Genomic DNA, 23,483 nt, shown 5'->3' on the forward strand with positions numbered 1-23,483 from the left:
AAATGCGATATAAATAAAACTGTATTGTATTGTATTCCCTTTGGTGTAGCTCCATCTGGTGGTTGCATAATGTAACCGCAATCACTTTTGTAGCTTCTATTCTATGCGCCTAATAATGCGGTGCGCCCTATATAGGAAAACAGTTTGAAAATAGGCCGTTGATTGAAGGTGCGCCTTATAATCCGAAGCGCCTTATAGTGCAGAAAATACGGTAATTTAGTTTGAAACTCGACTTCTAAACACTAACACAAGTTTGAAACCCTACTGGTTACGCAACTGTAAGACATCCGTTGCACGAAAAAACGTACTCCATGCAGGAGTGATATAAAATACAATAATCAACCCTTGTGAAAATCTTTTTAATCTTTTTCAGATTCAAATTCAAGGAAATGGTGACAGGGTTGTAAATGATTGGATGAGATGGGAGGTGATGTAGAAGTTGGGCTGGCCAGCAGGATCGTGGTCAAAATAATTAGCGGGGCCGCAAGTACCATTTGCGCCTATGACCGAAACATTTAGTTAATATTATTAACTATATTTTCCGACTCAGTGAAAAACAAATTCTATCAAAGTGTGGACCTTTATTCAAGGTCATGTGGTGAGTGGTGATTATTGGCCAGCCACCAGTGGATGCTACTCTAGTTTGGTTATCGGGTGGTGCAGATGTTCCTTTTTCCCATGTGCGCAGGTTAGGTCACTCCTGAGTGAGGCCACATGCCCACGCCACTCTGGCCTGCTGGGGGCCAGAAAACGGCGGCCGTGACTTGTTGCCGGGCACGAGCGCGGGTGCAGGCCCGCTGTCCTTAGGGACACCCCCTTCCCTGGAGTAAGATTTGCACGGTCGAGCAGCAGGAGGAGGTTCGGGGGGCCAGTCGAGAGGCGAGTGCGTGGGGATGTAGTGGAGATGTTGGCAGCGTGGTGGCGGTCCTTCTCGGCGGATGGCCAAGCCTTGAGACTGGGGCGCGGCGGGGCTCATGCAAAGCAGGTCTGAGACATTGTAGCCCATGAGCCGGGGAGGCGAGAGAGGATCCCCCCACCGGTCCCCCTGCTCAGCCTGGCTGGCTGCTGACTCGGGGATGTCACTTGAGTTACTTTGGCTTAGGGTGAAGACCCCCGAGCTGCTGCTATTGCTGCTGCTGCTGCTGTCTGATAGGGTGGAGTTAGTGCCATCCGGGATGGACGCTGGACTGGTGGGCAAAGCAAGGGAACACTGCAGGCGAGACTGAAATAATCATCATTAGTGTTTTCATGGAAAAGGGGGCGGGGCACTTAAAAATGTACCGCTTGTAGAGAGGAACTGAAGATGAGAAGTTCAGCGGTTAGGAAAACTCTTGGCATCACAATCGACACCATTTTACTTCTTTTTACTTATAAATCCGTCAGCTTGTTTACGGGGTCTTTCAATGCCTTGCTCGTGAAGGCATCCCGGACTGGAGGATGAGGATGAGGAGGGTAAGAGTAGGAGGAAGAGGTGGGGGAGGAGAGTACCTTTAGGGAGCGTATAGGGAGGGCAGGAGGGAGGTCACCGAGTTGGTGGTGGAAAGCGGCAAAGTGCATCGACAGGTGTCGGCCTATAGGGGGCGACAGCAGAAGGTCATGAGGAAGGCCAACTAGGATGCTGACGATGAGGAAAAAAAATGAGGCAGGTGCGGGGAGGGGCGGGCAAGGGGGTGTAGGTGTCTTCCTTTGTAATCTGGGATTTGCTGCAACGATTTCAGCATCTTGAACGAAACGCCGAAAAGAATAATAATATAATAATAATAGATTTTATTTATAAGCGCCTTTCAAGACACCCAAGGACACTTTACAATAACAGCGGCAGCCAAAACGCGCCAGCGTTCACTCAACCCGAAAGTCAGAAAGAAACAAGGGAGGGAGAGGGGGAGAAAGTTTACTATATATTAAGGTGAAAGGTGACGCTTGCATGCGGCCATACCGTGCGCCGGCGCATTGCGCGGAGGAACGGGAGGTGCCGCGACACCGCCGCCGCCGACGTGAGCGGACAGAACGGGGACGGCTTCTCTGCTCGCGCTGTCCAAACTCCAACTGCTGGGCACGGCCACAACTGCCAAAGCAAGTCAAGTTCTTGAGTATTTGGTGACCTTGAATTGGGCACGCAATCCTAGTCGCGACCTAGCGACCTTTGTCGGAGAAGGACAGGTTTGGGTCGCTGCAGGGTTTACAAGCTGGACTGATCAGCGGGTGGAGAAACAGTCTCTGGAAGAAGAAAGAGTGGCAAGTTTGGACATTGACAATTTGACTGAAAGCCAAAGCAGGTTTTCATACACTGAAAAAAAAAAAATGGCTCAATTCAACACACCGTTTTTTTTTGTGTGTGTGTGTGTGTGCACCTTTTCGGACTTAAGCACAGGGAGGATACAGTTTGCGCCCCCTTTGCCAATAGTGATTGATTGATTGTATTGTGTTCTCCAACTGTACTGTAAGGACAAGTGCTGACCTGCCCATCTTCGCCAAAGTTTTGGTACATGACGCTGTTGGGGCGCTCTCGCTGCAGTGGCAACAGCATCAGAGTTTCTCTATTCCTGCTCTTTTCTGCCACAGAAGACATCGAGGAGTTGAGCGAGATGGCGAGTCGCTTTTCGGCAGTGTCCGGTCTCTTTACCTTTGTGCGTTGACAGAGCCAAGCTGATGAAGTGAGAAGGTGCCGAGTGGGTGGATCTCAGGCTGGAGGAGGAGTGGTTTGCCTGCAGTCAAATATTTGAAATGTGCCTAGAAGTCAACATTCGAGGTGGTTGCCGTAATCTGCTTGAATCTATGTTTTGTATTTGAAGATGATTTTCAATGTTGGCAAACATTGCCTCCAAGATGCGTGTGCATTTTAATAAGCGTCACTGGTGTTTACAAAGACGAGCATTAATTGCCTCCTCAGTCCTGCGCGCATGTGTAAACCAGTGTGGTGGTTGCTGTTGCAGTTTCCGAACCAAGCAGCACAGGTCGCTGTGGCATGCTGAAGTTGGATTAGACTTTTGGGGAAGGCTTGTTGTCATTGCAGTGAACGTCATTGCGAGGCAAGGGTGGAGAAAAAGATCTCACGACAGGGGGGATTTTCGTTGTGGGGGGAAGCAGAAAAGAGGGAATGACTTCATGCATGAAGATTTTTTCACACTGGGGGGGTGGGGGTATTTTCGCACATGTAGGTTTCGTTGTAGAGGAGTTTCACTGAATTACGCGCAGCCGGACTTAATGTACGCATTCGTCACATGAAACTGATCTCTTGGAATGAAAAAAGCATGCAATTCCATTTTGGTGACTTGAGAAGTTGGGGTGAAGAAGGGCACTCTTCAAAAGCTTTTTGCATTTCAACTCTTCAGTTATTCATTGTAAACGTGTCCACTATATTAGTTATAAAATTATGAAGTTTTTCATTTCATACATCTAAAATTTGAACAATTTGTGAACCGGACCTTTTGATATGGCTTCTCCGCCCTTTTCGTTCCTAACCTGAATGCCGTAGAAGTCTTCACCGTCGGCCAGGATGAGCACGTTGCCGACGTTTCCCGCCTCGCTGAAGATGCGAAGAGAGGAGGAGTGAAGTCGGGCAAAGTGGGAAGAAGACAAAGGCCCAGACGATTTCAACGGCAGCAGGAAGGAAGAGAGACAAAAGAAAGGCAGCAAGCAAGAAACTAAGCGATGAAGAGAGCAGGCCTGATTGGTCTGCACCAAAAGAAACGAGACGCATGCGGACGAGATGAGGGCTCGGTTGGTTGATAATCAAGCAATCTCGAAATGAGAATCTTGCGTAAGACTCGTACCTGTGTCGGTGCACGTTGAAGCCGTCGGGTCCTGTAATCCCTCTGGCGGAGTCCGCTTGGTCGGAAGCGCACGGAGCCTGCGACGCAGTCATCGCATCACACAAACGGCAGATTTAGCGGCGGACACCGACATCTTCTCTTTTGACGAGCGTCACATATGCCTGTTCCTCGTCAGCGCGTCTCGGCTTGTAGCAGGAGCAGGCGCGTGCTCAAAACATTTGGGTCATTACTTCAGGCCCGTTCAACAAGGTCGCGATAATTGCTTGTCCTGTTTTTCCACCGTCCTCACAAAGAGCAAGCGCGTGAACGCTCGCGGCAAAACGGCCGAGCCGTCGCGAGGAAACCCGAGATGACGATGACGTGGACTTTGAAGATTTTGCCGTCAGAGTTCCTTACGTGGCAGAGGCTGCTCTTCATCACCTGGAACTGATCCACCAGCTTCTTGTGCAGCGGCCGCATTTCCGGATGCACCAGCTTGTCGTGCACGGCCAGGCCGGCTCCCAGGACGTGAACCTGGAACAAAGGCCTTTGGCTTCAGCTTTCCGTTGACTTGACACGTCATTGCACCAAACATTTGCACTCGTGGCCCTTTCACTGTCTCACCTGCTCCTGCATCAAATGTTTCAGCTGTGTGATCTTGTCGCCGTCCTGCGGGTGGCTGCTGATGTAATCCTTGTCAAAGAAAGCCTGGCAGCCACAAACAACACAACCGACGGCGTCTTTGTGAACGGGGGGGGGGGGGGGGGGGGGGGTCGTTGCCGCGGACAATGGCGGTCACTTGACAAATGGCCGCGCCCACCTCCTGGTATCTGGCGATGCCGCCATTGACGGCGGCGTCCACCACTCCGTTGAGCGTCATGCTGAGAAGGTTGACGTTGTTGCTGTGCGGCTGCTTGAGCTGATAGCGGCTGATCAGCGTGCGCAGCTCCTGGTTCTTGTTCTCCACCACGCTGACGGCGTTTTCCAGAGGACTCACCTCCACCTGAAAAGAGATCAGGATGTCATTTCCGTCAAAGTGTTCGATATCCACGCCAGGCTCGCCTCTGACGGGATGCTCTACTCAGGAGGTGCGTGTGTGTGTGTGTGTCAACATTTGTTCATTCATTCTCTCACCAGCTCTCTCTTCTCCACCTCAAACCAGCGTGAAATTCCAGGCAAAGGATGGGCAAGGATCAGAGTGGTCCTCTCGATCCAAAGACTCTGCAAACACAACAAAGTGGTTGACATCATCAAAACGAGCGAGCCCAAAGGCTGACTTGTGGACTTTATGAGTGTGATTTCACGTGGTAAAGCAACATGACACTGAAAATTAATTTTCCTTCATTCAATTAGGTAGTGTGTATAAACATTCAACCTCTGCACGCACATGTCAAAGCATTGATGGAAAATGGGCGCAAACGGTGGAAATTCTGATAAATATTTGGTGTTCTCATTTTTGTGTCTGGTCTTTGTATTTGCCAAAAAAATCCCCCAAGTTAATTTCAATGATTGCATGACAGGTTCTTGTGCATTAAGTGCATATTTAGTTTTTTAAATATGAAGTTCAATAAATAAATTCTGGAAGAGCATCAACAAGGTCTCAGAACACGGCAATCGTTTGAAAACGGAAGAAAAATTCCTGATACCAATATTTTTTTTCCGGGGTGTGAGGGTGGCTTTGGCCATCCGCGGCCACCATGTAGCTCCGCCCCTGCCTGACATAGGTAGGAGTGTTATCGAAATGATGGCGATACTCGAACGACGTCAAACTGTTTTTTTCTTTTTTGTGTTGCAAAACATACCAGTAAACAAGTCCAAAATGAACAATGTCGTGTACAGCACGTCGTACCTCACGGGGATTACGTCAAATTCTTCCAAAATGTACAATATGGCGGCATACAGGGCAGGTCAGAATTTTTGGAGGGGTTTTCACGGGAATCAGATGCCATTGATAGTTGCGCTATTCATCTTTGCACAGGCGACGTGATACAATGAAGGAAAATGAATTTTCCGCGGCGTGTTGGCTTTCAGACGACGATGACGCGTCAACGTGCACTTTGTGGAAATGCAAGCAACTTAAATGACCTTGAACTCATTCTCTCGATCTTTGGGCCCTTTATGGAAAGGTCGGTCGTGACGGAAACGCCGAACGTTGTTGACCCGGTAAAAACTTTTGATGCGGTCAGGGACTCGGTCCAACTGAAGGACACCGACAGCTTCGGGAACCGGCGTGACGGCGTAAATCTGGAGGTCTGGGCGCCGCCGGTCAAAGAAACTGCCTACAGTGAGTCACGCGTGCACATGCACATACAGGCAAGCACAAAAAAAAAAACCTAAAAGCAGGATACACTGGGCGTCAGACTGCAGAATGGCTTCGTCGGGTTGGTTCGGGTGCTGCATGGCGATGGCTTGCGGGAACTCTCCCAGCATCCGTTGCTGAAAGGCCTCAAGTCTTTCGTAGTCATGACCGCGACACACAAACTCCTTATTCTAGTGGAGACACAGTCCAAAGACTTCAGATTCGCGCACCTTGGACAACTTGTCAATGAGCATCAGGGCCAGACTGCAGGCGACATCCTGATGCCGTATCTTGTTCCAGAAGCTTCTCTTTCTTGAGCGGCTAAGATTTTCATCCGATAGCAAAAAAAAAAAAAAAAAGTTCAACTGACCCTGAGGAAGAAGGGGAATTTCCTGCCGTAGAATCCCACCCGGAAGAATTTGGGTTCCAGACGTTGTTGTTCCATGATGTAGTCAAAATAGGCGGCTTCCAATTTCTGCAAACACACACGCACAAAAAAAGATGAAAACAGAAGAGGAGAGATTTCCTTTGACCTCAACAGGCTTTTGCAGTTAGCGAAGTGGTGAAGCGCGCATCTGCCGCCTTTTTCGTGCTCACCTTAACCCAGCTGAGGCTCTGATAGTCGTACAAGGATTCATACTGGAAAGCCAGCTCCCTGCACAGCGGAACCCCAAACTCCCAACACTGCACTCACACCAACGCACGCACACACAAACACGCACGCCCACAGCGCCGACAACGTTAGCCGCGGCTTTTACTGACCTCAAAGGTCACTTGAGCGACTCCTGCCGCGTCGACTTCCACTTTTGCGCGGATTCACCCAAAAGAGCGGATGAGTTTTACCTTCCCTTTGCCGAAGTAGTGCACCAGCTTGCGGCCGAGCGCCTCCTTGCGCTGCCACTCGGACTGAGCGGGATAATGCAAAAGTTCTTTCGTTGGCCGCTCATCCCACTGCAGCAACTCCCAGTACAACAAGAGCGTGAACGCCGCCTCTGTGGATCCACATGGCACACATGCAGTCGCCATCGCGCGCGAGTGTGCGTGCGCGCGCGTGCGCGCGGTGTACCAGTGTAGTTGTCCGCCTGCAGATGCATGTCGCACAGTTTGTGGATGTAGCGGATGTACATCTCCTCCTTGTTGAGCTCCGATTTGTAGAAGTTCTGAGTACCGAGAGCGTGTTAGCGACGGATCCGTCGCCCTCCGTTCGGCAGTCACCGTTTGCGCCGCCGCCGCCGAATCTTACCAGCAGGTTGACGGTGCAGCCCATCTTCTTGTTCTCCGTTTCATCTCCTCTCATGCAATCCCTGAAGACAGGATGGAGAAAGCTCATCACTTTTTTTTATTCCTTGCACGCGGTCGAGCATTAGCAACAACCTGTAGTCCAGTAGACGTTCCATCAGTCGAGTGACCGAAGTGACGAAAGAGATCCCCGTCTCTCTCCACGTTTCCTGCTCGATCTTCTCCAACAGACTTGAAGAAGACAAAAAAAAAAAAAAAAAAAACCAGCAACAGATGAATTTGCTTCTCCTCTTTGGCTCAGTGAAGACTTTTGATGTTCAACACACACATCACACGTAAACACAATTCATCAATCTAGACTCTGAGTGTCTCTCCTCTCCCACTCGAGCTGTCCCAGTAAAGCGGAATCGAAATGACATCTTCACGATATTGCTGTGGGGGGTTTTTTTCTGTCAATGTTTTTGAATTCTTCTGTTGATCAATCACATTCAAATGGGGAGAAGAGACGGAGAAATGAAGAGATGTTAGTTCATGCGTACCTGGGGTACGGCCCAAAGAGCTGAGTTCTAATCCCCGTCGCACAAAGCAAGTGCGCAACAGCAGCGGTAGTGCACAAAAAAGGAAGGTTAAAAAAAGAAAGAAAATGAGTTGAAAGACACACAACCTAGGCCTCTAATGACACCAAACTTTCGGTTTACAGCAAACTGAAGAGTTCCCGGTAGTTGTCGTCGCCTTTTCCTTCCGAGACCAAACTGTCCAGCTTGTCGATCAGCTCGGCCTCCACCTACACCACCACGACAGAAACGCAAAATCAAGTCCCAGGGTTAAACACGCAAACAACACCTGCGGATGAATACGGTATGGGCCTTGTTGCTATGGAAACAATGTGACACTGCCTCACCGCTCAGGACACGTGTGAAGCTGGAAAGTCTGAAGTCGAAAGCCAACCTGTTTGAAGTTTCCGTTCTTGCGCTGCTCCCAGTCCATCATGTCGTGGAAGATCGGGATCATGATGTTTCGGACCTCCGCCTGAGGCACCAACGTGACGCCCAAGAACGGGCCGATCATCCCGGGGATGAAATGTTTTTTGTTTTCGCCTGGGGCACATTGGAAGAGATTTTGCAACAGGTGTCAACCGAAGTTTCGAGCAAGGCTCGGGCGGCGGTTTCTTACCCAGGTTCTGCCACATGCTGAAGAGTTCGTACGTCATGGTCACCCTCATGTCTCCGTACCTGCGGTGACATGTCACGTCAGCGTTTCAGATTGGAGCCCGGATTGACGCTCGCCCACGCTCAAGAAGAAACGTCGACTGATATCGTGTCGCTGCTTGCTTTCACCGTGAACACCCGGAAATAGTTTTGCCAATACCCGAGATGGGACGCCGGTTAATTACACAGCACATCGGGAGACAGACAATGAATTCCTTTCACATCGTCACCTTCCTTTTGTTCCTTTCTCAAATATAATTCTTCATTTGACGATAAAATGTTTTTATTCATTTTTTAAAAATATTTTTGTGGCTCAAAATATGCGTCACGTCTGCTAACGTGCGACGACCGGCCCCAAAAATGTACTGAGCTTTTCACCTGTTAAACCATGGATAGAGTTTGGGGTGAGGGGTGTACCCCAGGGAACATGCTTTTTTTTTTTTTTTTTAATCCAATACTAGAATAAAGTGTAATTGCACATCCACTCCAGTAAGTGGCAGTGGCGTTCTCAAATGCAATGTGCATACTTGTATATTTTCTTTATACGTACATTCGTTATTCATTTTCCAATCTGCTTTATTCTGACAAGGTTCGCGGGGGGTCCTGGAGCCTAGCCCAGCTGTCTTCGGGCAGTAGGCGGGGGACACGCTGAACCGGTTGCCAGCCAATCGCAGGGCACACAGAAACGAACAACCATCCGCGCTCACACTCACACCTAGGGACAATTTGGAGTGTTCAATCAGCCTGCCATGCATGTTTTTGGAATGAGGGAATGAAACCGGAGTACCCAAAGAAAACCCACACAGGCCCGGGAGAACATGCAAACTCCACACAGGGAGGCCGGAGCTGGGATTGAACCCGGTACCTCTGTACTGTGAGGTCAACGCGCTAACAACTGGACCACGGGCCGCCTTCTTCATACATCCAGGTAAAAAAAAAAAGGCTGACGACAGGCTGAGTACGCGGCCGCGCGACTTAGAAATGATGAGGACTTCATTTCGCGGGTGCAGCTCCAAGCAAAAGTGAAGTTTGACATGCTGAATTTGGCTCCCGGAAGCGTTTTGCACAAACGGGTCCTTACTTGTCAAAGATCTTCTTCCTTTTGGAAGCACTCATGTTTTCCAGCTGCAAACTGGGCTGGTTGATGTATAAAACTGCCAGACTGAAGTAGGAGCTCCACACCTGCGCTCACAAAGTCAAAAATTCTCAGAAGAACTAACGCGGCGTGCGCCGAATAAATAGGAATCGGGAATCGATCACACGGTTGAACGACGTCGGCGCGGCTACCTTGAAGTCAAAGTCAGCTCCGACAAAGTTCTTGAGCTGAAAGGGCGCGAGGCGCTGCGCCGTGCTCAGGATGATGCTGAAGAGCACAAAACGGCAAAGTCAGTCACATGACGGACGTCCTCGGCCTCCTCGCTGCTCTCCGTCGAGGCCGCCTTACTGGCTGGTCAGGAGCCTCATCACATTCCAGTCGCGCGGGAAAATGCTCAGCTTCATCAGGTTTCGGAACACGCACCAAATCTTCATCATGAACTCCTGAGGAGACAAACGAGCCGCGTCTGCTCTCACTCACCCAAGGCAGGCCGTTTAATTTGCCGTCATTCGACTTCGCTGATTTTTTTCGGAATCTACGAAGTGAAATTATTCAGCCCTTTTTTATCAATAAAAAGGCAAGTCAATCAAGTCAATAATTTGGTTGGCCTTCTGAGAAGGTTGTTTGTGCCTCACAACGACGAGCGTTGTTCTTTTCCCTGGCGCATTTATACGATCGCCGATACTTATTGTGAAGTCGTCACAAGCCAACGTTTGAACCTCGGACATACCTTGAGTACGTCTTTGCTCTGGAAGTTCTCCATCAGGTGTTGGAAGTGGATGTCAGTCATGTGACGGAGGAGGGACAGAAGGCAGGACACAAACTCTCCCTGGCAAAAAGGAATTAGAGCCACGCTCGCGGGGTCAGCCAACGGCGGGGCGGCGGCGGCGAGCGTTCGGTGAAAGAGGAGGCGGCATCGACGGGACAGGAAAACCATGCAGGAAATTTTGGCTTTCATCACATCGCAACGAGCAACTTTCCAAGTCAATTCAATGAATAACGTCACTGCCTGCAGTCATCAACGCAGCAATTTTCATGAAAGCCGAAAAGAAGTGGATGATAAACACAAGATGGGTGGGGTGGGGCTGGGGTCATTGGACGGGGCAAAATGGCAGCTAGTGAGAGAACTTTTGGATTGTTAGTTACTAACAGAGGTCTCGGCGGTGCACTGTGGACAGCGATGACCTCTTACCGCCTCCTGTGATTGGCTGTTGCTCATGATTGACAGCAAGGTCTGCAGCAGGACGTCCAACAGAGACTCCACCATCATTTCCACCTCCTCGTGAACCGACGCATCCTGGGGAAAGAGGAGAGGAAGCGGAGGAGGGGAAAAAAAAACATGATGCGACTTCATCCTCTGAACAGTGGCACACTGATTTTTTTTTTTTAATTGACACACATCATGTGATGTGGTCTAAATTGAAAACATTTTATTGTCTAAGAATGTCAGAGTTAACTAGAGTTAAAAAAATACTCTTCTTTTTGTGTGTGTGTGTGTGTGTGTGCGCATGCACGTGTTACCAACGAGCTGGTCTTGATGATTGAGAAAAGAGAAGTGAGGATCGCAGAACACATGAGCAGTTCTTTCTGATGCCTGAGATGGAGATGAATGTGATGAAGAAGCACGGGCAGTAGGATCCGTCGAGACTCTGACCAAACAGGCAAACAGCCACACACACACACACACACACACACACACAACATCAGCTCATGTGGTCCACCTTCATGAGTTTGAGAACGGCAGTCGGGGTTTCAGTGAGCCCCCCCTCACCTGGGAAAGAAAAGAGCCTGCTGTCCACAGTGCGAGCGATGCACTGCAACTTGACGGCGTCCGCGGAATGTCCCGGAATGTGAAGCATGGACGGCAAACTGGCCAAAGTGCCGCGCACGAATTCTGCCACTTCTTGCACCGAAAACATCTGCAGCAGCTCATCAAAGATGGCCGGCAAGGAGCTCAACACGGCCACCTGCAAAAAATAAATAAAAAAGGTCACGGCGGCATTAATGTTGACATTGTCGAGTCCATCGTTTTGTCTCCTCGGTGCGGAACAAAAACTTGACAAAACGACACGAAGCCAAACGTTTCGTGCGTGGGGCCAAGCGAAACAACTTTCTCCGCCTTCTTAGACCAACAGCGGGTGTGACGCGAGTGACACGGCCAAGCGTTCGGCGACCACGTGCGTGCGTGCGTGTTGAGACGAGCGGGGGTGCGGCGGGCCTTCCTCCCTCCTCTGCGTCGCTCCCGGATCTCTACTTACTGACAGCGGCGGCGTCCACAGGCTGCCGGGGCTCAACACCTGAGCACTGTAAGCGACCGGACCTGGGGCGGGAAGGCGGGCCTGGGCCGGGGGCCCGGCCTGACAAGGGCCTTGAGTGGGCTGAGGGCCACGGGTGTCGGTATATCGAAAAAAGGGAACCCACCCGCACGAGGAATAACAAGGAGTTGACAATGAGTTGCAGGAGATTGAAGGCAGAGGAGGAAGAAGCACAGTCAAAGTCAGAGCCGCTCTCTCTCTGGCAATGAGTCGCAAAAGATGCGCGTTTGGTCCGCCCACCTGAGTGAAGATGAGGGTCTCGCAGGTGGGACGGTCCAGACTGAGAACAAAGCGGATGGACTGAAAGAGCTCCTGGACGCTGTTGCGAAACTGCTCCTCCTCCATCCCGCAGGTGGCGCGAGAGTAAAGACTCCGAGACTGAACGATGAACTTGAACAGGTACTCCAGCGCCTGGCGGTCAGCCCACAAACGTACCGTCGTCATACGCGACGCTCGACACCCAATCGATCTTTTTTTTTCATTGCCGGCGAGTAACGGACCCCGCCGTCATGTTCAAGCGGCCGCGGCTTACCCGCATGACGTCCTGGATGTGATCCTGGCGCGCCGCCTCCGCCGAACGCTCCATGGACCACCTGAGACATCGGATCAGCTCCCTGATGCACAAGTGAAGCAGTTCCAGAACGCACTGATGCGGAGGGATGCGCGCGCACGCACGGCCGCCGCCGCCACTCACTTGTAGGCCAAAGCGCCGGCAAAGTGCTTGTGAATGTACGTGTCCATGACTGCTCGGAAATGGAAATATTTGCTGTCCCTCAGCAAATTGATGACGAAAACCTGCAGAGGAATTGGGGAATTAGCATTCCAGTTGGAGATTTTGGAAATATTCCCCGAGGAATCGTTATTGGCCAAAGACCGTGAATAAAAATGACAAGTTAGGCCAGCGACGGGCATCAAAAAGCAGCTCAAGTAAAGTTTTTGGGGGGTTTTTTGGTGGTCTAATTTATCCTACTGAGCCCGGCTTATCTTATCCGAACTTTTTGACATCCTGTAAGACTTGCAACATTTTGATTACGCCTGAAAAACATTTTTATTGAGTTAGGCTGACGGCTATTTCGAACAAATTTTTAACTGTAGAATCCAAAACTGCTGCCAGTTTTTCCTCTGCACGCTGTCAAGTTTTTGAGCTACAGGATGCCCGTTTTCTTTAAAACTATTAAATAAATGTCTGTGTATGAAAATAAAACACTAAGATTGGAATAGTAACAAGCTTTGGAAAGTTAAAAAAAAAAAAAAAAAAAAGGTGGAACGCTCGCTCTCTGCTCTCAGTGGTGACTAACAAAAACAAGGTGCCATGCAGCTCTCAATGACGCCAGTCAGAATCAGCTGGCGAGTCTTACGACAGCTCATCAGGGCGATTTTTATCATCTAATAAGCTGTGTCCAAAAATCTTGAGGTCCTCGGAAAAAAAAAAAAAAAAAAGAAGAACCGACTGCAATTTTGGAATCAGCATTGCAAATTTTGGTTTTCATCATCATTAAAAATGTCATTCAACAGATTTTTTTTTAATTTTTTGCTCCTTGCTGTTATTCGAACGTGAAAAGAACCGTTTCTAAATGCGGAATGGACTGCGGTTATCTCCGCTTCTTATAAATGAACAAATACAACGTTCTTCATGCGACAAGCGCGGATTCCGTTTTCATCTTACCAGAGACTGAAAGACCTGAGGGCCATATTTGTCGGTGTTGTCATCCAGGATGGAAAACAACGTGTCCAGAATGTCTTGAAGGAACTGGAAAAAGACGAACAGGATTCACGCGACGACGGTGAATTCGCTTCTATATTTCATCCGAATTCATGTCTTTCTTCACACAATGCACAATGTTTTGAAATCTTAGTCATACATAAGCAAGATTTTTTTCGATGTGTTGACAAACAGGAGGTCTCCAGTTATGTGCCAGCACGTTTCCCAGAACAAAAAAAAAATTGACAGAACACGCGACGGAGCAGATGAGCCCACCTTGACGATTTCTTCTCCGCTGACGTGTCGCAAACGACCGAGGATGTCGCCCACTCGGTCGGGATGAGCTTTCCACTTGAGCAGAGCCAGCAGGTCCACTAGCAGACCGAGAGACATTTCACATTATTCCATTTGGGACGGGGACCGACGAGACCTCGACCCGGCTAGCATCACAAGGTGTTCGCGCCACGTAAAGAAAGTTTTTTTTTTTTTTTTTTCAGATACCGTTCTGGGTGAGCTTGGTGGAAGAGAGCTGGGTGGAGATCCAGAAAGTTTCCCTGGTGCTGCGTTGAAAGGCCACGCTGGGAAGTCCTGGACTCAAGTGGTCTTTGCAGCAGGGCAGGCTCAGATAGAGGCCGGGGTTACACAAGGTGCTGTTCTCGTCACACTGAAGGGCACACCGGGAATGTCAACCAACAACTGGAGCGGTCATAGAAAAGAAGACGTCGTTGGGGGGGGGGGGGGGGGGTCTCACCTTGTAAACGAAGAGTTCATGGCTCTGATCAGACAGCGTGGTCCCATCGTCCCTCATCAACGGCGTGAAGGAAAACCCAAAGAGTTTCTTGTCTCCTTTGTCCTTGGCTTCATGAAAGCAGAGAGAAGACGAGCTGACAATGGGGAAGCGGTCTTGGGTCGGGAGCGCCGAAACCCGGCCCGGCGTCAAAACCTCACTGGAACAATGTCGGAATTCGAAGCGGAGGTGACAGCCTCGGAATCGGTCGACGGGGACGGGAAGTTTGATGGCCTCGCTCCATCGAGGGCTGTTGTTGTGGTAAAGCACCAAGGAGCGATGCTCCGTCACGTTGGGCTCGCCGCAACCCGCGCCGATGCAGTCCTGTCAAAAGGACAGCGAACGGGAGCCGCGGTTATTCACGCGCTCCCCTTTGCCCTCCGAATGCCAAAGACGACGACAACTTGCTGCGCGGCGACGCCACGAGTGAGCGCTCGATGACGCCGATTGAAAAGATGCCCTCTTGCCTTTTGTCGAGAGGCGGCAATGAGGCCCAGATGCTTCTTGCAAATAAAAGCACATTTCCGTACCGGGCGTTACTTTCTCCTTTCACTGCCATCATCTCTACGCTTAGATCGCCCCCATGAGAGAGACTTTGACGGTGAACAGAAAGTATCGATCTCCGGCTTCTAAATGTCCATTCGGCATCTTCCGGCAGCCCTCCTCGTTATAAGGCAAGTCTTCCCCTTGTTCTTTTTCTTTTTTAGAGTTGTTAACAAGCACCATGATGGCGTGACCGAGAAGCGCGCATTCACCTGAGTCAAGAGTGACATATTAAAGACTGATATAACAGAGAATCCGGTAATTTTTCAAAATAGAATATTTTCAGATTCCGAAATGACTAAAACGGAAGGAACGTAAGTTATTTATTCTTTCTCCGCAGCCCGGCACCAAACGACGGAAACGTGTCGGCTGCTTTAAATCCTCCTTGACGGGGTTTCCGGCATAATCAATCGTTAAATTCGTCAAGAAGCTCATCAGCCAGTGCCCGTGACCTTGTACCCTTCGAGACGGCATTATGAGCGCTGCACAACCTGTACGACTTCTCCATCGGCGCAGAGAAGGGAAACGCCGACTTCAATGTTCTTCTGGACGCTTTTTCCTCCTCTCTCAAAGTCTCCTCGCTCCAGCGTCAGGTACAAGTCGTTACGCATGTCACCTGCAAAGGCAAACAACGATTGCCGGCGCGTTCGTTATTGCCGCGAGGGTGAAAAAAACACGAGCTTACCCGGCATGATGACATCCGGGAAGCCGAGCTTGCGCGTCAGGGTCACGCTCCCGCTTGACATCCATTTGTTTTCACGCTGGAGCTCCTCCACGTCGCCGCGCAGCAGCCGCAATGAGATGATGAGCCCTGCAAGGACACAAGCGCGCCAGATAGCACTTCCTCCCCCGCCGCCATAGATCTCCTCGGACCTTCTCCAAAATCCACAAAGCGCACGTTGACCGGTTGTGCTGATGAAAACTCTCACGTGTGAACTTTCACGTTCCTGAAGAGTCCGCGTAGGAATCGGAACATTCAAAGACGACCGTCATACCGTAGTTGTTTCCGGGCGCTGAGTATTTGGTACTGGACTTGCGGATGATGTTCTCGTGGATTTGGTACCATTCACTCTCGTTGTTGCACCTGAAAAGTTGAACTTTCAGGTCACCTAAAGTCGGCTAATGGCGTGTCGATGCGTGCGTGTGTGTGCGGCAAGAAGCAGAGAGAAACTCACATGTACACTTTGAGTACAAAGTCTTTCTCGTCTTTCAGCTCGGAGATGGTTTGCAGGACGTCGCTCATGGCGAGAACAGCGCAGCCGTAAGGCCGGCGGTATCGGACGTGTGGGGGACCTTTTTTGTGGTCGTTCAGCGACATTCTCCCTGCAACGACAGTTTATGTGTGTGTGTGGCGGGGGTGGGGGGGGTGATGTTGACATCATTCCTGTGTTGTCTTTTTACCTGTGCGAATCACTTGTGAGACAATGTAGAGATCTCTCTTCATATCTTTGTTGCTCAAGTCCTACGCGCAGATACAAACACGCACACATTGTGACAACACATCACCCGCGGTGACCAGCAGGAAGGAGCGCATCCTAATTTACCGTGAAAAGAGTGCGCAGCTTGTCCGCCTTCTCGGATTTTTTGGGCCCTCCGTTTTTGTTGAGTCTCACCAGGAACTTTTCACTGAAAGACAAGCAGGGCGCCAAGCTTCACTTTCACCTCCTTTACGGGAGTTTGCCAACAGCCCCAAAAGAAAAAAAAAAACCAACCTGATGCTTTTTCCCTCCCTCAAGTCGTAGAGCCAAAAGAAGACGTCGCTGTCTTCTCCGATGTTGTTTGAGGTGAAGCTCTTCAGGTTGAGGAGTAAGTGGTGCGCTACCGGAGCTCTCCACTGGTGGCCGCCACCGAGCCTCTGTTGAGGGTTTGAGTTGTGCTGCGGGCCATTCGAGACAATGACGCTAATCATTTGGAGCATTTGGTTAATCTTGACGTAAAACAAATGCGGGCATTTTGTTCCCCCATTTATCTTACAAGACAAAAGCTTCATTTCAACTGTCTTTTTTTTTTCTCTTCATTCTGCTTATCTTCAAGCGCTGTTGCATTTCTCTCAAAGCGCAGTAGTTCTTCTTTTGCCCTGTGGGTTAGCAGTGAAAAGTGTTGCTAACTCTTGCTAGCTAGCCTCCTTTCTCCGCTCATCTTTTTTTGTTTTTTTTTTTTTTTTATTAATTCGAAGGGATGTTTTTACGAGGGAGCGGGGCGCTGTCCCAACCTGTCAGTAACTCGTATTTGTTGAACAGATTTCTTTTGCCCATTTAGAAGTCTACTTTGGAATCCGACCAGTCATCAAACGTCCCACTTTGAGCTGGGTTAACCGCGCTGGTGTCACATTTTAGCATCTCGAAATGACAGCGCAAAGCTGACAGACCTGCGAGTTGTGTTGAACGTTGTTTCTACTGCTGAGATGCTGCGAAGAAGAAAACCTAAATGAATGATTGCAAAAAATATCAAAACATCACTCGCGCTTGAAGTGAAGGCCACTGGATCAAACACTCACCATCTTGTAAAGATCCGAAACGCTGACCCTATCTTCATCCACCATCTCAAACTCTTTTCTTGGCACCAAGTCCAAACCCAAATGTCTGGCCACACACACACACAGATGAGGAATATGTGTGTGATGGCGTGTCTGCGCTTGCGGGTGTTGTTCTCACTCGTTTCCCCAGTCCAGTCTGGCGGTCATGTGTCTTTTGATGTCTCGTTCGTGTTGCTCCGTCAGCTGCGCCGTCGTCGCCGTCGTCAGCTGCCTCCTCAGTTCCATCAGCTCGGACATCACGTGAGCCACTCGGAAGAACAAATCCACCTTGTGTCTCTGACAGGGACGTTCATACAAATGTCATTTTGATGTCACATTTTTCAAGTAGACTCATCAAATCATCAGGGACATATTCTCCTCGTTGGCTACTAATTTAGCGCTTTCAGAGCACTGCGATTTTGGGCTCGTGAGACACCCACTCGCAAAACTCACACGGCCACCCAAGAGGAGTGACCCACTGAATTCCGAGGACGCCCGCAAGTCCCGGATTGTGGAGTTTTCCTGAGACATACTGTATGTGAATTCCGTCGCCATCCATTTGGAATAAATGTCACACATGAAATCAATCTGGGACTTGAAGGCAAGCTCACAATTCAACGGGTCACCCCTCTTGGGTGGCGACACAGGTTTTCACCGGTGACGCTTAGACCGAAGAATCGCGGCACAGAAAAAGTGCATAAGAAAGGCACGTAAGGGAAGGCCCTCACCACGTAGAGTTGCTTCCACAGCGACGCCCATTCCCGAAGCGTGGACGTCACCTCGGTAACGACTGCGTCTTCAACGGCCTCCCGGGATCTGAAAAAATACACATGTTCATTCATTTCCTCAACACGTATTTCATGCGAACGAAACACGCACGACAAATGTGCTCCCTGCAAGCGTCAGACAAAAAATACCAAAAGTTTTTTTGTTTTTTTCCTTACAGTTGGTTGCATTTCCAACTTGCAAGTTACAACAGTCACAGTCGAGTGATATTACTTGACAGTTTGCGTTTTGTGGTAGTGGTCATACCCTTTATTGGTGACGGCACATTTCTTCACGTGTATGTAACTGCGCGGGAAAATTCCCTGCGGCAACAGGAAGGTAAAAAGTACAAATCATAAGGTAGAAGTAATTTAGATGAGTAGGAAAGCCAAACAAGGAGAAGAAATGACAAGTGAATCTTGAAGAAGCAAGGGCAGGCGTCCCTTTCTTACTTTGACGTTTGACCTCCTGCACGAGTATCCTCGGAACCATCCTGGGAAAAAAAGTGACCTTTGAGGTAGTCGAACATCATAGGATGCTCTTTCTCGTTTCCACACTGAGATCATTCCAAAGCAAAAAAATAAATAAATAAAAGTCTAATTTTTGTGTCAATTACCACAGGAGATGAAAACAATTCTGAGTGTCTGGGTGGCTGATGACGGCCTTGGTTCAGAACTGAAAGTTACCTTGGCATTTCTCCAGGATGCGAACGCTCTCGCCGAGCTCCAACGTCAACGTGTGAGGGACGCAACTCCGGAAGTTGAAGATGGCTGCGTAGGGAACACAAAGCCAGATGAGGAAAAGCGATGGTGTCCCCGTGCACGTGTGAGACATCGACTCGGCTGAGCAGTGACTTGACTGACTGCATTATTGGCCACCTGGGTCACATGATTTCTATGACCTCAGTCGGGAGATTCTTGATCTCACTTTGCCTATTTTACAGTTGGCTAGTCTGACTCGCACTTCTGAAGTTGCGGGTGAAATCCAGCTCCACCCTTCCTGTATGGAGGAAGCATGTTCTTGATGAGCTTTCGTTTTTTGGGGGTTGTTCGTTTGTTTTTTCCGTACCGCATTACAAATACGTTGGCTTTATTTTGACTCTAAATCAGTGCTCACCAGTCTTCCTTAAATTGTTTTGGGATGGATGGATAGACTGGTAGATAGAGAGCAGCTCTCTATCTACCAATCTAGCTAGCTGTGAGCTAGCTAGATAACTAGATTGCTAGCTAGCTAGCTAGATTGATAGCTAGATAGCGAGATAGCCAGATAGCTAGCCAGATAGCTATATATACTTTTGCCCATTTGCTTGTGCGAGGCACTCACTTTTTATTATTATTATCATCATTATTTTATTTTATTTTGGAACCCAAAAGAATAGACATGTCTCACAGCTGAGCTATTTTTAGAACAGGGCGGTGGGCACCTCCTATGGCCCTTGGGGCTAACTGGTGCCAACTATCCACCCATCCTTGCTGGAAATGCTCCGTAACAGTGAATGGGAGTGGGAATAATTGTTTGTCCATGATGTGCCCAGCAAAGGCTACTGAGCAGTTCAAGGTGTAAGCTTCCTCTCACGCAAGTGCGCTGGGACCCACGACAGCTCGTTCCCCCAGCCCAATCACCGTTGAATGATACAAAAGGCAAGGAGGTGTTCCCAGCACAATGATGACAGAGGCATGACGATGATGATGATAGTGACGATTACGATGAGGTCATGTGTTGAGCTGTTCAATGATTAAGCAGAACATCTGCACGCTTTGTCTTTTCAATTTAGGTCAGGCTGAGCTGTTGCGACACAAAAGCAGCTCTGTCGGCATCCACTTCTTCAATGGGGGAGGGGGGAGCATTTGATTTCCATCTTTTTATACTCCGTCTTTTGTACGTGTAGCATACGCACGCACAAACCGAGCTGTTTCACAAAGCACACATTTGAACGGGTGCGATAACATCACAAACGAGTGAAAGGAAACATGCACATGCACGCTTCCTGTGTGGCGGGACGATATTTTGGAATGATTTGATGAGTTTTCAGAGGGTGTGTCCAGCAGTTGATGATGTTGTTTGGACAAAAGGGATTAAAGAAGATGAAGCAGAATTCCTGATGGATTAAGATGATGAAGATTAAAGATGACTCCAAATGGACAAAGCAGACCTGCTAAATTTTCCCACATTGGGCGCAGGTCTGCTCTCAAACAAAAACAAACAGTCAATTATGAACGGTCAACAGGCTTTACTCTAAAATTTGGATGCTTTTCCTCTAAAATTGCTCCTTGGGTCCAAAGCTGCTATCCTGAATGCTTGTGAGTTAGCTAGTGCAATTCATGAGGTGAAAAAAAGCCTCCCTGCTCAGAAGCTGCTCAGCCAAAGAGTGAAAAAAAAAACGAGTGAGCGAGTGCTTCAGGCGACTGTTAAAAAAATGTAATCACATCAACTTACTGACCTGGATATGACTGTGTGAGCGCGCGTGCACGTGTACCCACGTGTGTACGTGTCAGTGTGCGAGCTTGCAGAAAGAAAACGGAACAATTGATGAATTCCTTCTTTGTCTTTGTGTTTTTCATGTTCTCAAAAACAAAGCTAAGATGTTGGTGTAAACATTCGCTGTAAAACCTTTCACTTGAAACAACATACGCGCACGCGTGCACGCGCATGGGTAGTGACGGACGGACGCTCAGCGGAGGCGCGCACACGACGAACGTCTGTTCAAGTGGCTTAGCCCAGTGCTCTACTTTTAGGTCGTCTGACCATCTGGACAAAAACCCAAGCGCGCGCGTTCTCTCTCACTCACACTCACACACACACACACACAAAAGAAAAAATGTAAATAGAAACACAAGTAAGAGTAAAACAATTGGGCACAAGTCAGTGAATTGATTGACTAACGCGAAGCCGGTGAGCTCGTGGCCATCTTGCCGACAAGGTTGCATAGCCATCAGCCATTTTGCTGTCCAGGACACCACAAGCCAACCTGACATCATTTTCACATGAAATATTGATCTTGAAAAAACATTCGAGGTTAAAGATTAATGTGGTACAAAGAACATCTGGAAAGGAAATATTGATGTTATATAAAAACATGAAAAGGAAAAATTGGATACGGCCAAGACGTTTTGTCAAATGTTGAAAGTATAACTCGGGGCGCGATCGCTGACTATTTGCGCGCAAATCAGTTTGTTCAAACGCAACTCTCAACCAACCAACAAACAAACAAACGACTCCTCGCTGACCCCCGACCTCACAACGGAAGACAGTTTTGTTTCGGAGAATTTGATGTTCCAACGGAAGCGAGACCGTTGCCATGGCTACGGTGGAACCCGAATGGAACGTCCTGCTGGATTCGTCACACGCGGACATGTACGCGTGCTAAACTTTTTATTGTTGTGCCGGGCAGCTCAGTGGTTGCGATTGCTCGCATGATGATTACGGTAATAGTTATAATTCTCATTTCTGTTTGACACTGTTTATGCAGTGATTTAACCTCTCATTTGCATTCACCTCAGTACCGTCCCTCGATCGGGGAGTGACGATGCATTGAAGGAGTGTGAAAAGCTTCTTTTCTTCGCGCCGCTCAATGACTCTCTGCGCTTTCATAAGCACTCACACAACAGACGTGTTCAAAGGGCCTTCAAATGTCAGGTTATGAGTGATTTTTCTGCATTTGTACGGTAACGTGATCAGTCCTTCAGGTGGCAATTGCTCGTCAAAAGATGGAAAAAAATGACGTGACATGAAACAAGCATGTTTGTTCAATGATGGGAAGAAGGAAGATGGACATCGATGGACTTGCTTTACATTTGGGGATATTTTGCCATAACACATTCCAAAGTACACAAACTTTTTCCACGCACTTTTGTAACAACGATTGTGTGCGTGTGGGCGAGCCACTCACCCACGCCAAGCTTCTCGTCCTCGGTCAGCGTCCACATGACGTCACAAAGTTCACGCAGCCACCGTCTTCATGGAAGCATTCAATGTCACCTGATTACGTCACGTACAACGTAAGGGGACAAGGATAAGCGATGAAGACTGTGAGCTTCCAAGTTAATGCATCATCTTCATCATCACTAACATGTTATTCGTGGAGCTGTCGTCTTCCTCTTCATCAACATGCATTCATACAGACGACGTGAACGCGCGCGGGGCGTGCGCGCTTTTAAGAGGATGAACCGTAACGGGCCTCTGCGCATGCGCGCTACCGCAAGTGGCGCACAATCGACGAGTGCGCGCCCTCGCGTGGTGGTTTGAAATTGGATCAAAAACAGTTCAAAACCAAAGCACCGAATGTAAAACTACTTTTGGGATTTCCCATGGGGCATTTTCATATCGTAGCAATGCATGGAGGTGATTTGCAGTTCGCTTGTATTTGCGACCACGCGTGTGTGACAATGCGATGATGAAAAGATGATTTTCCTCATTCTTGATCTACCCACGATACCTCGAATTGGCGTGAGGCGCCACCTGCCGGACGTCACCAAGAGACCGCACGGGGTCTGTTACGTCACATGCATACATCGAAACAGCTGACTCAAGCCCCAAACAAACGAAGGCAAGAAAGTTGGTGGTGTCAATTTTGCTGCTTGTTACTCACGCGGAGCGTGTCGCACGCTCTCTGACCGACCCTTGCCCGGCCACAGCAAAAGTAGCGACCCATTTAGTTGATTCTGGAGTGGTAACTTTTTTTTTTGTTCGTTTTGTACAGTAATGAATGTGAATGGAAGTGGGATGTGGTGTGGTTCGTTCACCTTACGACAGGACTGTGACTTCATTCATCCATTATCTTAACTCTTTATCCTCACAAGGGTCGTGGGCGTACTGGAGCCTGTTCCATCCGACTACGGGCAGTAGGCAGGGTACACCCTGAACTGGTTGCCAGCCAATCGGAGGGCACACCTAAGCAAACAAGCATTCACACACACAATCACACTTATAAGGACAATATAAAGTGATCAATTAACCTACTTTGCATGGTTTCGGAATGTGGGAGGAAAAGACCACACCCGGAGAACACGCAAACTCCGCACCTCTGCATTTTGAGGCGGACATGGTAACCAGTCCACACCGTGCCACCCTGTCACCATTCAGTCTTGGCAAAATGGGTCAGTCAGGACAAGACTGCGACTTGCTTTCTTGGAGCTCGTTTCAGAGCGAACACGTCTTCCATCCCAAGGTTTACGATCGTTTCATATCAATTTCTTGTAAAAGTTAATACGTTAAAGATCAAACACAATTTGGGGAAACCAAATCCCTGCGTGAGATGCTGCC

General features: G+C 49.0%; 1 protein-coding gene across 10 annotated transcripts; it reads right to left on the bottom strand.

Annotated features, from left to right (window-relative positions):
- Positions 1-340: 340 nt before the first annotated feature.
- LOC147201649 (dedicator of cytokinesis protein 3-like) lies at positions 341-22,412 on the bottom strand. Of its 10 annotated transcripts, XM_086117274.1 has the most exons (56): positions 22,291-22,412; positions 22,111-22,199; positions 18,908-18,991; positions 18,674-18,714; positions 18,489-18,544; positions 18,185-18,272; positions 17,596-17,753; positions 17,439-17,523; positions 17,310-17,348; positions 16,654-16,817; positions 16,486-16,567; positions 16,343-16,403; positions 16,117-16,264; positions 15,937-16,025; positions 15,627-15,752; positions 15,433-15,557; positions 14,560-14,722; positions 14,363-14,469; positions 14,113-14,275; positions 13,888-13,985; positions 13,576-13,659; positions 12,604-12,704; positions 12,442-12,523; positions 12,150-12,320; positions 11,853-11,972; positions 11,366-11,561; positions 11,116-11,243; positions 10,745-10,891; positions 10,325-10,423; positions 9,943-10,037; positions 9,786-9,861; positions 9,580-9,680; positions 8,464-8,522; positions 8,239-8,387; positions 7,989-8,074; positions 7,830-7,856; positions 7,426-7,521; positions 7,295-7,355; positions 7,118-7,211; positions 6,895-7,043; positions 6,649-6,735; positions 6,422-6,526; positions 6,101-6,242; positions 5,838-6,004; positions 4,887-4,973; positions 4,573-4,755; positions 4,377-4,460; positions 4,170-4,286; positions 3,774-3,850; positions 3,463-3,526; positions 2,624-2,705; positions 2,459-2,553; positions 2,142-2,217; positions 1,937-2,065; positions 1,489-1,571; positions 341-1,222 (listed from the first exon to the last, which is right to left on the bottom strand). In XM_086117274.1, exons 2-56 carry the CDS (start codon positions 22,145-22,147, stop codon positions 695-697), a joined length of 6,141 nt encoding a protein of 2,046 aa, XP_085973400.1. In that variant the 5' UTR covers positions 22,148-22,199; positions 22,291-22,412; the 3' UTR covers positions 341-694. The 10 variants fall into 10 exon arrangements, with proteins under 10 accessions (XP_085973400.1, XP_085973401.1, XP_085973399.1 ...); XM_086117275.1 differs by lacking the exon at positions 11,853-11,972; XM_086117273.1 differs by having other exon boundaries at positions 10,787-10,891; positions 11,853-12,320.
- Between the last annotated feature and the right edge of the window lie 1,071 nt (positions 22,413-23,483).

This window comes from Hippocampus guttulatus, chromosome 8, assembly GCF_054856545.1.
Source record: "Hippocampus guttulatus isolate MCC_2025c chromosome 8, RoL_Hgut_1.0, whole genome shotgun sequence".
In the NCBI taxonomy this organism is placed as follows: Eukaryota; Metazoa; Chordata; class Actinopteri; order Syngnathiformes; family Syngnathidae; genus Hippocampus; species Hippocampus guttulatus.